At 40.1% G+C, this 16,791-nt stretch overlaps 1 protein-coding gene across 3 annotated transcripts in view; it reads left to right on the top strand.

Annotated features, from left to right (window-relative positions):
• FSHR (follicle stimulating hormone receptor) overlaps positions 1-15,381 on the top strand; it is a 97,167-nt gene extending 81,786 nt beyond the window's left edge. The window contains exons 9-11 of one of the 3 annotated variants that reach the window (XM_026095388.2): positions 2,156-2,341; positions 9,485-14,253; positions 15,173-15,381. In XM_026095388.2, coding sequence (XP_025951173.1) covers positions 2,156-2,341; positions 9,485-10,712 — 1,414 coding nt within the window. In that variant the 3' untranslated portion in view covers positions 10,713-14,253; positions 15,173-15,381. Of the gene's footprint in view, positions 1-2,155; positions 2,342-3,131; positions 3,254-4,637; positions 14,254-15,172 lie in introns of those variants that run through there. The other 2 variants (XM_064509783.1, XM_064509784.1) reach the window with 2 other exon arrangements.
• Positions 15,382-16,791: the final 1,410 nt, after the last annotated feature.

A 16,791-nucleotide genomic window follows, 5' to 3' on the forward strand; every position in this document is an offset into this window, starting at 1 on the left:
TAGCAGAGTGGGGTCTGTGTTTGGTCCTCAGCTACCACAATTCGCAGTAATCCAGCCAGTGGCTTAAATTGCCAGCGAAGGAGGGATGGTGTTAATATTCCAGCATGTGAACTGGCGTTAACAGAGGAATGGACGCAGACCCTTTTCAGATGGGGCCATAGCCCCGGCAGATGGTCATGGTTGATATTTGAGAGCCCTCACAGTTTAAGCAGCCCCAGGAAAATCCAGCAAAGCCCCAGGTCCTCAGCAGCCTGTGCCTAGCTCTCAAATACACTCCACTGGGATTAGCCGCAAAGACATCTCTGTCATGCCAGTGGGCTCTGGGGAGGACACCAAAGTTTGGGGCCAAATCCTTAAGATGGGCAGAGTTTCGGACACTCACCACTGCTTTTCAGCATTTTCGGCTTGAGTGTTTTAGGATAGTCCCCCTTAGCATGCGGGGGTGGTTCTCAGTTTAAGTACCCAGTACTTCTACAGGCCCTGCACGTGCAGCGCAGGGCACCTCGCCTGCAGCTGGGCGTTGTGGGGGTGTTTCTTTCCTTCAGAGTTGCCAGGGCAGAGCTGCGTGCTGCGGTGCCTCTGGGCCTGAGGAGTGAATCCGAAGCCACCAGCTGTGGGCACATTATGGACACAAAGATCATGTTTACCCACTGCCAGTAATTGCTTTAGTAGCTAGTATGAATTTGTTACATATGACTGACCTCAGCTAAAGATTGTGAGTTCAGAAATGTTTCCTGGTGTTAATTTTGTTCCTTAGAATGGGGAGTAGAGGTGCAAATGTGCATATTGTGCATAGCAGCTGTCTGAACTATATATATGCTACTAAAATCTGGTCTCTCCCACATGTGTCACCATTCTTCTGCATTAATATTGTAATAAAAATAATTTGTGCGGATTATGTAATGCAGATCAAATAACGTCTTGACGTAGGACTGTTACAGGTAAACTGGAAAATACATCAGGGTGGATGGAGATAATATCAAATACTGTCAGTCTGATTTATTAGGGAAAATCCTTTATTTTTGTCAGACAAAACAAAAAGCAGAGCAGCCTTAGCAAATGTTGGATCCTGGATCAATCTCGTGACGTAAGAGTGCAGCACCTAAGGGAGGACTGGATGATGTTGCTTAGTCCATTTTACTGCTGCTGTAACAGAAGAAAGTGTGCTTTCCTGCTGTCACAGGCTGAAGAATACAATTTGTGGCCCAGCCAAGGAAATGTGGGGACAACTTGCCCCAGCTGTTACATCGTGGAGCATGGGGATGGGTTCCTGAATAGCTCTTTCTTGGGAGATGAAGAACAACTGATCCTGCTTCCCTCCCCTCACCTGTGTGGCACAAGTCAAGATTTAGTGTTTGTGCCATGCAACATTTTTCCTTCGAAAAGTCTCTCTAATGCTGTCTTTAGTACCTTCATAGTCACTGCTTCCATCAGTGCCTTCGATAGTCTACTCCACACGGTAATTGCCTTCCACATAAATACATCTCGCCTAACCTCCTGTTATCTTGCCCCTTAGTTTCAGTCTGTGCTCTCTTTGTTTTTTAAACCTCTGGAAAAATTTTATTGTCATTCCTTGCAGTTTGAAACTTATCACCCCATCTGTCTTTAATCTTTTCTTCCTAACGAATACAGAACCTCATATTCCCAACCTGTCTTCGTATGTGTACCCCCCTATCAGCTTGTATCTTTTTATTTATTGCCTTTTGCATTTTCACCTGTCCCACAGTAGCCTTCTTGTAATGTGATGTTCATGAGGAACATAACAAGCTTCTATTGCGATTTCATCAGCCTTTTGTGTATCGTAACAGTGTTCTTGGATGATTGGTGCATTTATTTCACTATTCAGTAAACCCAGAATCATATGGAGCTAACGGTTTTTGTCACTGTTAATTCTTACCCCAGAAGGTTATGGGGTTTTTTCTTTTTTTTTTTCAAACCAGCTTAGCATCACTTGATTATTGTTTGCAATTAATAGTAGTTCAAGTCTCCTTGAGGAACTCCTAATTTATCCCTGAATTCTGTTTTCAGTGTGGATTTCTGGATGACCTCTTTCCAATCACTAGTCTGAAAATGAGTGGGGCAGTCTAAAACATATATCCATTGTTGAGCAAAAGTTAATTTGCTTTTTATCAAGATTTTCATATGTTTTCTTAAGGGATATTTCAAGGACAAGAATCAGTTTCCTGCCAAGTCATGGATTAGAACTCATTAAGAAGCTAAGAGCAAGGTCTACATACAATTTAAAAAAACTTCCTGATTTAAGCAAATTCAGTTCTTTGATTGAGGCAAACTTCACCTATCCTAGCCATTGCTGTGCATTTACAAACTGGAAAAGACAAAAGTAAGTAATTTCATTTGTTTTTCATTTTGATGCTTCTCAGCTGTTGATAGTGAATTAAATAAACTTGTTCAAAATCTGAATAGGAAATGCCTCTTCAGCACACGTAAGTAGATGGATAAAAACAAAGGTAGAATACATAACGTTTATGCCTGTTACACGGGATTTTGTATTTCAGGCTGGTGATAAGTTCTGATAGCTCTATTAACATCAGCATTTTCCCCAGCCGAGACTAGCCCATACTTGTCATAGGATCATCTTTCACTGGCACCTGCAGTCCTGGATCAGCCCAGAGCCACTCTGAAGACATTCAAGAGAAATAGCTTGGTAACTTTTCAGGAGGTAGTTGGAGGGAATGCAGTGTTTCCACAGAAGCTTGTCATATTTGACCATCAATTCAAGAGGGTAACAGGACCACTGAGTGGTCTTAACCTCTTCTCTCAGAAAGTCACACTGACTTTGGAAATCAGTATGACCAAACACACTTCCTCTGTCTAGTCTACATATACACCATTTATGGACATGATTCCTAAATTAGTTAACCTAGAGACACTTTAACAGAAATCAAGTGTGGGGTCATCTTAGACTCCCAAAGTAAATTCCCATGCTAGTTTTAATTTATCATCAGCAAGATGCAATGAGACTTCATATATCAATGGTTGTCATGAATTATTTTCAGCTCCTCTGGTAGAATTAAAAGGTACATGTTAATTAGTTAATGAACCTCCTGAGCTTGTGCCACTGGAAAACCTGAGGGACTGGTACTTATGGCACTCCCTGTTATTGTTCCAAGTTCTTCCTTTGCTGGATGTCCTCAAAGACTTGGAATTTGCCGTGACAGAAAAAAAAGAAACACAGATCATGGTTATAATTCAAGACACTGTCTTCAGAAGTTGCTTAAAGCTTCAAAGAAAGGTAAAACCATGCAGAGAAAGCATAAACTACTACTACACTTCAATACTTACAATAGCAATTTATTTTATTTTTAGCATTATGTTGTCACCAGGCAGTGAAAGATGCCTCATCTCACTTGTGCTGATAGCTAATAATGATCACTTACGTGTGCTTGCAACACTAGCTGTATGAAGAATGCAAGTCTGATGGTGGAGACTGCAATGATAAGGGAAGTATCTGGCAGAATCAATCCCTCATTGCCCATTGTTGATCCAAAACGCTAAACTTTTTGCCAGGAGAGTTTATGAGAAGGTGATATTTTCACATGCTTCTACAAGTTTATGCAGGCACAGTGCTTGGTGGCTTGCTCAGTAGAAATGCTCCCAATCCTTCCACCACTGATGGCAACTTGATATTTGCCTTGATTTCAGTGGAAGCATGCTTAGTCCTAAAAAGCTGAATGAGCAAAGGGATTTTGATATCATACAATTTACATGTTTGACCAGATTTCTGGACTGCTTGTGCCAAATCAGGATCCAAATCCCAGAATCTACCCCTCAGGATAGGCAACTCTGCTTTCGAAAAATCCAGCAGAGTTAAGAGTCACTCCTCCCAGCTGAAAGAAAGTTACAGGAGGAAATGGCACTGACCTTTTGGTAAGATCTCAGTAGCTCATCTCCTCACTTGGGCTATAAATAACTTCACTGCCACCCTCGCCCCATGGGATTTAAACCCATGACACTCAGTTCCCTCTTTGTTCAACCCGTTTTGGAAGCCCTGGCAGGTAAGAAGCCAGCAAGGACACTGACACTAGCCTCCCCACAGCTTGGGCAAGAGTAATTTGAAAAGAAATGTCCGTGAATTGTGCAGAGCTTGTGTAACCCAAGTGAGCTGGGATGGAGCACCAAGCTGAAGCAGCTGGTGCTGCTTCTGGAGCAAGTCTGCTCACGACTTCACTCATGATCAGCTACTGTATCATTTGTAGTGCAACAGGAGGAAGTATTATGCAAGCTGGAGCTGCTCCTCTTTATGCTGGCTTTGTGAAAAGTCTTGTATTGATATGTGCTGCTCTTCTACTGTCTGTCCTTAGAGCAGAAGGAATTTTCTTGTCAGATGAGTTTATAGATAATTTCTGGAATTCAGGGGCTTGGCTTCGCAAGTTGCCTAAATCTAAAATTTCAGTAAAAAAGCAAAATTAAAAAAAATCACTATAAAGCAACTAATCCTTTACACAGAACCTTCTAGGAAATACTTTCGGTGATAAAACAAGGTGATGCTACAAATGCAAATAAAAGCAGAACATAAAATTCCCCTAGCTGACCTCTCAAAGTTTTCTTCTTCCCCCATACAAAAAAGGTCTTCTCAAGATAAATTTTCCTTGACCTCAATAATGCATACTTTCTAGGCCTCATTGAATATACTGTTCCTGAGAGGTGAACTCTAGAATACCCCCAAAGCCCGTTCTGATCCCTGCTTCAGATGATTGACTTCTGTTCTTGGAAGGAGGTATTTGGTGCTGCTGCTTCTCTTCTAAGAGGCTCTTTGCGTTTTAAGATGTAAGCACATATTAGTATGTCATTTATATCATTAATATAAATTATCTCAAAAATTTGCTTTAAATGAGTGAAAGAACCTTCAAACTGCAGAAAAAAATTACTTAAGATCTAGTTTTAGTGGAGTCAATAAAGCTGTTTTGATTTTTAGAGATTTTTGAAACATTTTTTTCATAAAAGGAACCATGTTTAGAACTAAATTTAAAATATTGACAAGTTTATATTAATTGTTGTGCTAAAAAGATGAAAAGACTTTTGAAAGAGTAGCTGCTATGCAGGTACAAAGACTTTTTTTTTCATTTCAGTTTATTCTACTAATTAAATTAAATTCCAGTTAATTGTAGCTGTCAAAACAAGAAGGCTTTTGTTTATTAGAAAGTCGGTGTAAAAGAGGAGAGACACTCATTCTAAAATCTAGAAGGACAAGGTAGCCATAAACGATCTGTTCATATCTCTCTGGCTATTATTATGAATTTCTCTGTTCAATAAATGCATTTAAATAAACTGTTTTCTGTGTACAGCACATTCAAAGTAGTTTTGTTTCACTGTTAAAACAATTGAATGCTGGTTTGGTACATTTTAACTTTATTTAAATTTTCATGCAACTAAACTATGACATGAATCATTAGGAAAATAGTAATCATTGTCTTGTAAAAGAAATGCATCACAACTGGGTTAAAAGCACAAAAATTAAGACTTCATTTAGACCAGTGTATGCTCTCATACACGATTACTTGAATAAATGTGCACATATAGAGTGTATCATCTTCCTGATCAACAGAACAACATTGAATGTATTTATATCTTCTATGGCTACCAACCCTATCTTTTAAAAAATACTAAGCATAAATGCAAAATGATTGAAACAAATGATTTAGAATAACCCTTCCTGTTAACCAGTTTAAATCAAAATTAAAATTGGTCATTTCATTAATACAGTCGTGTCTTGTACTGAAATTAGTGGGAAACTGATATCCTCTACCTAGTTTAAAGATATAGAATGGATGTATTTTAGTTTGGGGGAATGGTGAAGTGCCCTGCATTTGAACATCAAAGGCATTAACATACATTTTGACAGAGATTAGTCGTACATACAGTAGCTACACCTGCTTTCATTTCAGAACAGTTTTGTTGACAGCTGACACAAGCTGTGTGTGCATTCAAGACTGCCAGGTTTTTTGAGAGTTATGAATAGTTTGCAGTACTTGATCACAGAGTTTTGATGGTTTCTTTGGCAAGAGCTGTGTTGGTTTAGTGCAGCAGATACTACTTATTGTCATGAGAACTGATGTGACTTGACTTACCCTGCATCTTCACATCTTCACCCATTCACTCTCCTGTAGCAGTTTAGATCTCAAAATATTTCCAGATAATCCAGGGAGGATAAAAAGGATATCTAATAACCCCCAGAAGTGCTTTTCTAAGCATCGCTGGGGCATTTGTCATTCACGTGGGAACTCTAAGAAGGAATTAAGACAGATGTCTAAGGCCTCTTTTTGACTGACCCATTTACATGAAATTTCCCCTTTTTGAGGCTTTTGCAACACTTAAGAGTAATGTGTCACCTCTCCCATTACCTGGTTAAAAACCATATGCACCAGTGAACTGGCTCTGTTGTGATAATGGGAAGTTTAAATATGTTATAGCCACAGTGTTTTCTACATTTTGGAGGATGTCACATCAACCACAGACCAGCTGCAAGACTGACACACAAGACACAAAACAGCATAGTCAATTTTGCTGCTGCTTTTTCCACTCCAAGAAGAATTATATGATAAGTATTGATCTGTAGATTCAGTACACTAGAATATTTTGATGCTGAGCCAATGGAAGGTAAACTGATTTTTATGAAAACTTTCAAAAAACAAATACAGTGCACTATGTTGAGCTCCTCTCACATCTCTCTGTGATTGGAAATAATATCCTGCTCGGATAGCGCCGAGGCTGGACATTAAAACCCTCGACTTCGCATAGACCATTATGAACTTCAGCAAGCTTTTGGCTTTCTCTGACATAAAGATCACCTTCTGCCAGAAAGAACTACAGTGATATGAATCTATTGTTACACTTTATCATTGTTCTTTGGAAGACCTGTCACTTGCAAACCTATTTTTAGAAAGCATGGCAGCATCAGGAGACATATTTGGGCTTCATTTCGTGAGAATATAATATCACTTGCTCACAACTCACTCGATGTCACTTTTCAGTAAGCATAATTGATTTGCGATAGGACCTAATATGGAATCTAGATCTGGACTATTTATTCTGCGGAGTGTATTTCTCAGCACAAAAGATCTCGCTTTCACCAGATCCAGACAGAGTGCGTGAAATGACTACTTGTACAAAGGTTGTTATTTTTGTCTATTTTTGTCGGAGCACTCTGCCAATTTTAATGCTATTCTTTAAGTTGTCCTTTCTCTAGTTTATTTTTCAGACAGTTCACTTTAGCAGAGCAAACGAGGGTTACAAATAACATGCATAAGTGAACCATGTTAAAATGCATATGGTCTCAAAAGGGCGCAAGGACCCATCCTTTGCCAAAAATGTATTAAATTATTACTCTCAGTTCACTGTACAGCACAGAGGGCAAACATCCCAGGGCAAGAAAGGCATAAGTGCTAGTCACAAGCAGTCTGTACTAGAGGAAAGCTTTTCTTTCCCTTAGTAGTTTTGAAACTCTGCCCATCTTAACTGCTCATGGTGCAAATAACCAGCAGGAAGACTCCTTGGCACCAATCCCCAGAACAAACAGAGCATCTAACCTTGTGGGACTCTGATTTTACTTGTGACCTCTGGGTGTTAAATAATAACAAGAATTAGTAAGTAATAATAAGCAGAAATATTATACTGGCCCTAAACAGCTGCCTTATCTGTGGGATAGATGTAGCTCTAAGCAGTGTCTCCATAATTTGGGAAAAGGTTTATTTTTCATTCATGGCTGAAAAATGTTTGATTGAAAACATTTCCTTGGGTTTGTTTACTAAAAAACAGCAATTGCAATAGCTCCCAGGGCCCATGAGTGCCTGTTGCACTCAGACTTGAGGGGCTTGCTCCCCTATCATTGCCCCTTCCAAGCATGCATTCCCTTTCAGCTGCAAATTGTTGCTCTGTTTATCAGCCATCCTGTCACTCATCCGTGTGCTAGCAGAGCACAGAGGAGCAAATGCAATGTCTTGCTAATGGTATTGTGACTTCCATGGTGCATATTTGACCTCACAAAAAGTCAGCTTTCTACCTCAGCTGATAAGCAAGATAAAAAATACTGGTAATAGTAGAGGATGCTCAGGACCTCACAGGAGGTGAGGAAGTGTGCCTCACTTGCTGGTGCTGGAGCTTCATTAGTTTTTCTTTCTTACAAACAAATGCTTTAAACTTATGGTTTGGGGGGGGGTCCTGGAAGATGTAGTGAGTGCAGAGTGAAAGGATAAAAATAGGTTACAAAAAAGAATTCTCACTTGCCTAACTTGCTCAGAAAGCTGTTCCCTCATGTGTACTGCAAGTCAGGGTGAGATATATGCTGAGATCCTGTCCTGGAAAATATACAGCTAAATTGCTATCATCTAAGCTGTTGACAAAAGTAGGCAGAGCTGAACTGTGTTGGTTTTACAACACATTGTCAGCTGCTTTATTTGCTAACACTCCTTGGTATCTGTTACCTTCATGGAGCTGATCATCTCTTTATCTCAGCCAAAACACTTGTTTCTTCAATTGGTCTAGTCAGGAAGGAGAAGGGTGGGGGAGTTAATCCTCTAGGAAATAAAGATGAATACAATCAAAAAAAGGAAAGTTTTTACCTTCCACAGATTTTTTTTTCTTGAAACTCTTTTTTGAAGTGAGCTCTTTTCCTTTGTTTACTTTTTCTACTGAAAATTCCAAGACTGTTTAAAAAAGACCTACTGAGAAAAACAAAAGCAGCTACTATTTCTACAGAAACGCTCGGCTGGGTCAGGTTGGTTTCTAAGTCATTTTCCTTGAAAGTTTTTAAGCAAAATGTTCTACCAGGTCTTGTGTTTTTATTTGTTATATCTGGCTTCCAGAGATTATCTGGAAGCCCTGAATGAACTCATTTATGCTATTTATGCTATGTTGTGTTAATGGACAGTGGCCAATGTGATATCAGATACTGAAAATAAATGGCACAAACTGGAGTTGCTCTCTGCCCTGACAGAGCTACAAGATTAAATATGACACACTGACTGCCAAGAACTTTAGAGAAAAAAGAATTCCAGAGTAACACTAATAGATAGTAGGAAGATTATGATTATACAGACTCTTTATAGGCACAGTTGAATTGAATCATACTTCCAAGTTCAGTCTTATATAGTGATTCATCATCATGTTGCCCCCATGCAGAATCAGATTATCAATAACAGATTATGTGAGAAGTCCAGTTGAAATAAGGGAGGCTTCTTACAGACTGCGTCTGTCCAGGTGGATAATTGCATCGTGATTGTTAGTACAGCAAACATCAAGCTTTCCTTTCCCTTACATTTTACTATGCTTTCAATTTATTTACATTTTCATGTAATACCTTATAAGTAGGGACCAGTCAGCCTATTAATTTCAAGCTCCGGGGTAGTCTCTTTAATCAGCTAACCAGAAAGACAGAGCTGTTAATGGAAACTGCATGATTTCTCATTTGTTGTGTGCCTCTTGCTGTGTCTCTTACTTTCCAACTCTACTCTTTTTACAATTTCAGCACTGAATTACATCCAATATGTAGTATATCTCAGGCCAAGCAAGACCTTGATGAACAGCATGGTGATAAGATGCACAGACGATCTGCAGCTGAAGATTATATTTCCCACTATGGCATAGGTTTTGACCCAGCAGAGAATGAATTTGACTATGGTTTATGCAATGAAGTAGTTAATGTAGCTTGTTCACCTAAACCTGATGCTTTCAATCCATGTGAAGATATCATGGGATACAATATTCTCAGAGTCCTGATATGGTTTATCAGCATCCTAGCTATCACTGGGAACACTGTTGTCCTTGTCATTTTAATAAGCAGCCAATACAAACTCACAGTACCTCGGTTTCTAATGTGCAATCTTGCATTTGCAGACCTCTGCATAGGTATCTATCTCTTGCTGATTGCATCTGTAGATATCCAGACCAAAAGCCAGTATTACAACTATGCCATAGACTGGCAAACTGGGGCAGGGTGCAATGCTGCAGGATTTTTTACAGTGTTTGCAAGTGAACTCTCAGTCTACACACTGACTGTGATAACTCTGGAAAGGTGGCATACCATCACCTACGCCATGCAATTGGACCGCAAGGTTCGATTTCGTCACGCTGTGATTGTAATGATTTTTGGCTGGATGTTTGCCTTCACAGTGGCACTTGTCCCCATCTTTGGAGTCAGCAGCTATATGAAGGTCAGCATCTGTTTGCCCATGGATATAGAAACACCATTTTCTCAGGCTTATGTTATATTTCTTTTAGTGCTGAATGTACTTGCATTTGTGATCATATGTACCTGCTACATCTGCATCTATTTTACTGTGAGAAACCCTAATGTCATCTCTTCAAACAGTGACACCAAGATTGCCAAACGCATGGCCATACTGATCTTCACAGACTTCCTCTGCATGGCACCAATATCTTTTTTTGCAATATCAGCCTCACTAAAGGTTCCTCTCATCACAGTGTCCAAATCCAAGATTCTTCTGGTTTTGTTTTACCCCATCAATTCATGTGCCAATCCTTTCCTCTATGCTATTTTCACAAAGACTTTCCGAAGGGATTTCTTCATTCTGTTGAGCAAGTTTGGTTGCTGTGAAATGCAAGCCCAGATTTATAGAACAGAGACTTCCTCATCTGCTCATAATTTCCACACAAGAAATGGCCATTACACTTCTGCCTCAAAAACCAGTGATGGTACTATTTATTCACTGGTTCCTCTGAATCACTTGAACTGAAATGTTTGCATGAATTTGTGTCTGAGGCAGTGTGATAATCACTTTCAACTGTGAATTTGACTAATGACTTCAACATAGTATGTAAAATTACTTTTTATGGGGAAATGTTTTTATTTCCACTTTGCAGGGTTTTTTGTTCAATGAACAGCCATCAAAAATGACACATAGTCATCATTGGTTCTTGAAGGACAAAGAACAAAACTTCAGTATGCACTGAAGCTTCCTTGTAGAATTGTCTCAAGAAATAAATGAGTTGTATAAACTGGTATCTCCCACTATACTTCATTCTAGGAAGATGTTAGCTGCTTACTGCTTACTGAGAATTAACTAATGGCTATATACAGGTGAAAGAGAAAATATGTAGAATTAATTTTTTTGTCTGTGAAGCATGTAACAATGACAAAGTAATTAGCTTTTTTTATTAATCGGATCTCCTGGGGTTACAGGAGGCAGGAAGCCAATTTACACTCTTCCTTCAGCACAGACTTACTAGGAATGAGACTATCTTGTGCTGTTTGCATTTCTGTTTGCCACAGCAGATAACTAGGCGGCATCTCCAGATAGGCTGGTATTAGCAGTTTCACACTGCGTGGACCTGCCTTACTCTGCACAGAAGTTTCACTTTGGGTAGGATTTGTGTAGATCTAGACTGCCAGGGTCAGAGAACTAGGTTACATTTGAGTTTGGATCAAGGATTCTTGTTGGGTTTGTTTTTTTTTTTTGTTTTTCAAGGTGAGAAAGAGCAAGAATAAGAGCAGGAGAAACCCTTTGTAATAAGGAGGATGTTTTCTCAAGTTTGTCTCACAAAGCTGGATTGGAATGGCTTTTGTGAGGTTGATCCTTTGGGCATCGCAACATGGGCCAATGTGCTGCTTTAAAGTGATTCCTGAGGCATGCTTCCCATACAGCAGTATTAGTGCTATGTACTTTTTGGGCTATGCAGGGGACTTCTGATCCAGACATGGCTTTTGAAAACCTGAACCAAAGCTTTTGTGAAATCCTAAAAGTTCTCTTCCCTGTTCCATTCTAAAAAAAAAAAAAAAAATCCTTCATGTGCACATCATCACCAATGGTCCAGCAAAGATCTAGAATAAACTGTCTTCTGCATATGTTTGAATTTAAAAAAAAAAAAAAAAAAGGCAAGAAAAGCTCTTACTCGAGATTTCCTGCTTTTACAGGGGTTTTGAATAACATCTACATGAATTAACATGTAGTCTTTCTATGTGATTTGAATACTGAACTTATTGAGGGTTAACCATTCTAGATCGCATCAAGGATTTAGGGTTTCTTATGCTGGCTGTGTGTGTATGTGCAAGTATGTAGGCACTGGGGAACGTTAGAGAAAATGCCAGGTCAGGAGCCTGGACTTCATTCCCAGGCTCACAGTTTCAAGTTCTTGCCCCATGGGATTATAAGTCCCTGGAGTCTTCATGGTTAACTGTGATGAGCTTTGAATTTTTCCTGCCTACAATTCTTAAAATTTCAGCAACAATTCTTGATGCTTGCATCCATAATTTCCTCCTGTCATCAGCTTTCATATTTTAGCATCTGAACCTGATGTGAATAACTACAGGAGATGATTACTCATTCAGTCCTAGCTAGGGAAGGAAATGTCAGCTCTCTACTGCATAAAACAGGGAAGATCAAAGATGGTGTGGTTGGGAGGGAGGGGGGACTTTCATTACTCAGTGTAAGTAACTCTCCCTCGAAGAGCCAGGAGAAGGAAGAATCAAAGAGCAAAACAGGAAAGACAGACCTTCTCTGGGAAGCCCTTCTGACTACTCAGAGGAATCACTTCTTCACAAATACTTTGTATCACGTGGTGAAGTATGAAGCCATTAAAACCCATCCCAGTGGAAGTGTTTGAATGATGATACACAGAAATGACAAGTATTTTAGTCACATTGCAAAAAGACTCTCTTGAACCTATTCCTGGGCCAAAAAATTAGGGGTGTTCTTTGGCAAATGGTAGGCCATTTTTACTGACAAATGGGGCAAAATTACCTTAAACACCTTATCTTGTCCCTCCCAGGAGAGCACAGAAATGCTGATACTGCTATTTGCCTGTAAGGAAAGAGGAGAGGGCTTAAGACACGTGTCATCCTACTCACATGTACTGCTCATGCACAGGAGCTCCTGTGGCAGTCCAATTCATGGCAGCAGCTCCAAAACTGGGATCCAAACCTTATGGTGCCAAGACCAAACTTCCCTCTTGAAGTCCTCCGTTCTCCTTGGCTTTCACGACTCTTTGCATTTTAATCTTAAGCATCTTCCAAATTGGAAGGGGCACAGTAGGTAGGACCCATGTCTGTTGGTCTTTGTGGGACATTGGTCCTTTTATAGTTACTTTGAAAGTAGCATTTTTTCTTTGAAGAAAATAGTATAAGAAAATATGACGTACATTTTAGTCATGCTTGTAATGTATAAAAAGCCTGCTGGTGTCTGGTGTGGATTTTCTCAGCACTGAACAACATGTTTATGTGTGTAATCTTTAAACTATTTTACATTTACATTTCTGAAATCTATTTTAATAAAACCAATATCAAAACAAAGTGCCTTGAGAACAAGTGTACGGCTAGAGATATGCTGATGAAGTATGCAATAAATGTTACTGCTTATCTGGAGAGCTCCATTTATGCAGCGCGGCCTCCACAGTCGGGGTCATTGTGACCTACAAATGAAACTTGCTCGATGAAAGACTCCACTAAGAAAACCCTTTTGTATTCTCATGGAGAGGTAAGAAAACACAGAAAGGTATGTTCGAAACCTCTTAGATAACTTAGTAGCACTGACTTGGCTTTGTTTAAAGCCAACTTAGTCTATTAATTTACATTTCTTACGGAATAAGAAATAAACCATTGATAGAACTTTTTGTCTTCTTTAATATATATATAAAAGTAGTTCTTCTAAGGTGAGACAGTCTTCATTTTTTCAGTGCAGGCTTGGATGCTCTGCTTCACTGAGGCTTCTGTTGGAACAAATAAGGAGGTCTATGTGCATGTGTGCGTGTAAGAGCGATGGGCCGCAGGTAACAAGAAAACCGAGTCTCTGCTTAGCTCTGGCACACAAGAGTTACTCTGTTAACCTTGGCGTTATTCTAGCTTGCAGCCCATTGCCAGCTAGCTCAGAAGACCATCTGCCAGTTGAAAATACTATAATGCTTTCTGGTTACTTTTCCTCCCTACCTGTACATGGTACCCTGCATCTGGGTCTCAGTGTTCACCCAGCCCCAGAAAAATCCTCAGTTAGAGAGATGACTGTCTTTGCTTGTTTTGGTGCCATCTGAATGCCATGAAGAGATGGCCCTGGCAGTGCATTTGCTGCCTTTGAGGACACTATAAACTTTTTCTTCATCTCTCTGACAGGACCATCACTCCCTCAGGCATATATCTTGTGGGGAACTGATAAAGGCAGCTACCTGACCTCCCCCACCCCCGCCCAGAAACACATAGCTGGTGTTTGCTAGGGAAGTAAGAAATGGGTCCCCTTCGGCCTGGATGGACTAAAGCCCGCATCATGAGAATTGCCACCACAGCTAAAGGTAATGGGAGCAGCTGGTCAAAAGCATCAATAAAAACTAAAGCCTGACTCGGTGGAGAGAATGAATTATGAAATATTTTCTTTACACCACTGTAGGGGCTGCACAGAAGCTCCAAACAGGGTTCCCTTATTAGAAGGCAGGTCTACATTTGCACTTGTTAGGAATTCAAGATGAGGCTTTGTATCCCATTTGCCAAATCATTTAACCACATTTCTTTCCTTTAGATCCCCTCCTAATCCTTCCACCGAGGACACAGGAGATAATCTTACATTTAATTTATGCAGCTTTGTTGTTAAGAGGAGTTAATAATGCAAAATGATTTATCCTTGAGGAATAATTTAACCATCCTCTCCTTCCCCTGCCCAAGCCAAGAATGAAAGAAGAAAAAGAACAGTGCATCTGGTTCAAATGGTCACATAAGCATATACAAACCTCCTCACATTATTGCGTTCTTAATATGGGCATATGTAATCCCTCATTTTGTATGCAAACGTGAATTGCATGTGCACACTCTCCTTCAGAGTGAGTTTTTAGACTAAGTACTTACTTGCAGGCACATATTTGAAAATCTGGGCCTTGTTGCTTTAAAATATTCAAGCACAGGAGCAAGATTTTACAGCTGTCATCGGGATAATTAAACTCTTCATTAACAGTTGTTCTTGAACCAGTAGGTGACCTTTAATTGGGGATGAAAGTACTCAGGAAGGGATTTGAAGCATTAAGGAACCGCAGAGGCTTCTTCCCCTTCCCCTCCTCCCTCCTCCCCAAAGCCATTGAAAACCTTTTCATCAAGTATCATTTTTGCAAGAGAAATGATGTTGGATGAGATTAGAAATGTGTTTCCAGACCTAATATGGCAGATAAATGCCTCATTTAACTTTGTCGTTACTAAACTACTGTATTTCTTTCTGTCTTGTAGGCTTTGCCATGTGTCATCTGAGTCTTTGCTATGCCAACCTGAAGTCCTACAGCAAGGTCCCACATGTAAAAGAGCAGTGTCCTTGGAGAAATTAGCTTGACCACCATGAGAATGGTGCATAGATGGGAACATGCTGTATTTTGGGAGCGGGTGGGAGATTCCAGGGCAGTATGAGACAATAAAGGCTTTTCTGCTTTCTGTCATCCTAATAGCCAGTGCTTAAATTCTGCATTAGAAGGGCCCTTTTGGCTAAAATATAGCTCCCACGGCACAAGTGATAGAAATTAGCACAGAAAAGTCTATGGAGAGACAAGTTTAAAGGAAAGCTTAAGCCAACATTTTTATTTCATTGTTGCCTATGTTAAAGAAAAACAGAAGAGAAGGATAATATTAAGTTGTAAAGTAATGTGTATACGCTCTCCATGGAAAAAGTACAGCAGCTCTATCATGGGGCCATGCAGGCTGCACACTGCACCATCACCAGTCACCCGTGCACTACGCTCCTTGGGCACTTGCTGTGGACTACATTTGACAGGGCACTTGCTGCGCCCTGCTTGTGAGCTGCACAGTACTAATTAGCTTTACATTCTCCCAGGTTCTCGTTTTCTTACCTATAGTACCTGAGCAGGTGTGCCCCCTCACCAAATGCCTTGTGCTCTTGCCTCATCATTGCCTCAGGTTTACCCCCATCTTGGTCTCTTCCAGCTTTGATGGTTTAGGCTGCCTGGGCTTAGAAATGCTCTGCTTTTAACTGAAATCATGAATAAACAGAGGCCATGTCCCTTAGAAATATTGCTTCAGAAATCAGTAATTAGAAGGTCAGAAACCTGCTTGTTGTTCTTTATATACTGGAGTGCATGTACCTTCTCATGCTGCTTTCCAGCTTCTGTCTCCCATTTTGGTTATTTTTTGAGTGATTATTGTGAGGGTAACTGGCCTTTTCCCAAGCTTAGAAAATTCTGCTATAAAACAGTTGCTGTTCAAGCTGGTTGACAGCAATAAATCAGTGTGAAACTCAAAGCTCCCTCTCCCTGCCTCCTGCAGATTCCCTGGATTTTCATTTACTTTGTTATAAAGAAATTTTTTCATCTTATTTTTAATAATTTAAATATTAATAAAATTAAATAATTTCAATTCAGTGTTTTCCTTTAAACCCCCCCCCCCCCCCATCGCTGTATGCAGCTTCACATTGTCTCACCAAAGTAGTTCTTGGCATCCAGCTTTCTTAAGTGCCCTGGAAAAGGCTGGGCAAGGAGGAGAGAGAAAACAGGGGCTGGAGAAAGCCAGGCCATAAAAGGTTAGAATAGCAGGGCCAAATTAGGGCAGCTTTCCAATGGGACCACGTGCTAAAGGGACTGTCTGGGCCCCACCTGACCAGCTTCAAGGGAAAACTTCTTCATTTTAATTCCTGTGTCAAGGTCTGCAGTGAGACAGGGATTCACTCCACCTTGGGGTTCCTGCGTATGTCTATATGGCATGAGACAATACCAAAATACCAAGTTAACAAGGGCACCAGAAATGGGTTTTGCTTAAAGCTCTGCCTGGGCTAATATATTCTGTTTCTCAGCAGAGCTAGCTTGCCTGGACTAGTCAGAAATTTTTTCCGGAGCTGGTGTGGC

Source organism: Dromaius novaehollandiae, chromosome 3 (assembly GCF_036370855.1).
Source record: "Dromaius novaehollandiae isolate bDroNov1 chromosome 3, bDroNov1.hap1, whole genome shotgun sequence".
Taxonomy (NCBI): Eukaryota; Metazoa; Chordata; class Aves; order Casuariiformes; family Dromaiidae; genus Dromaius; species Dromaius novaehollandiae.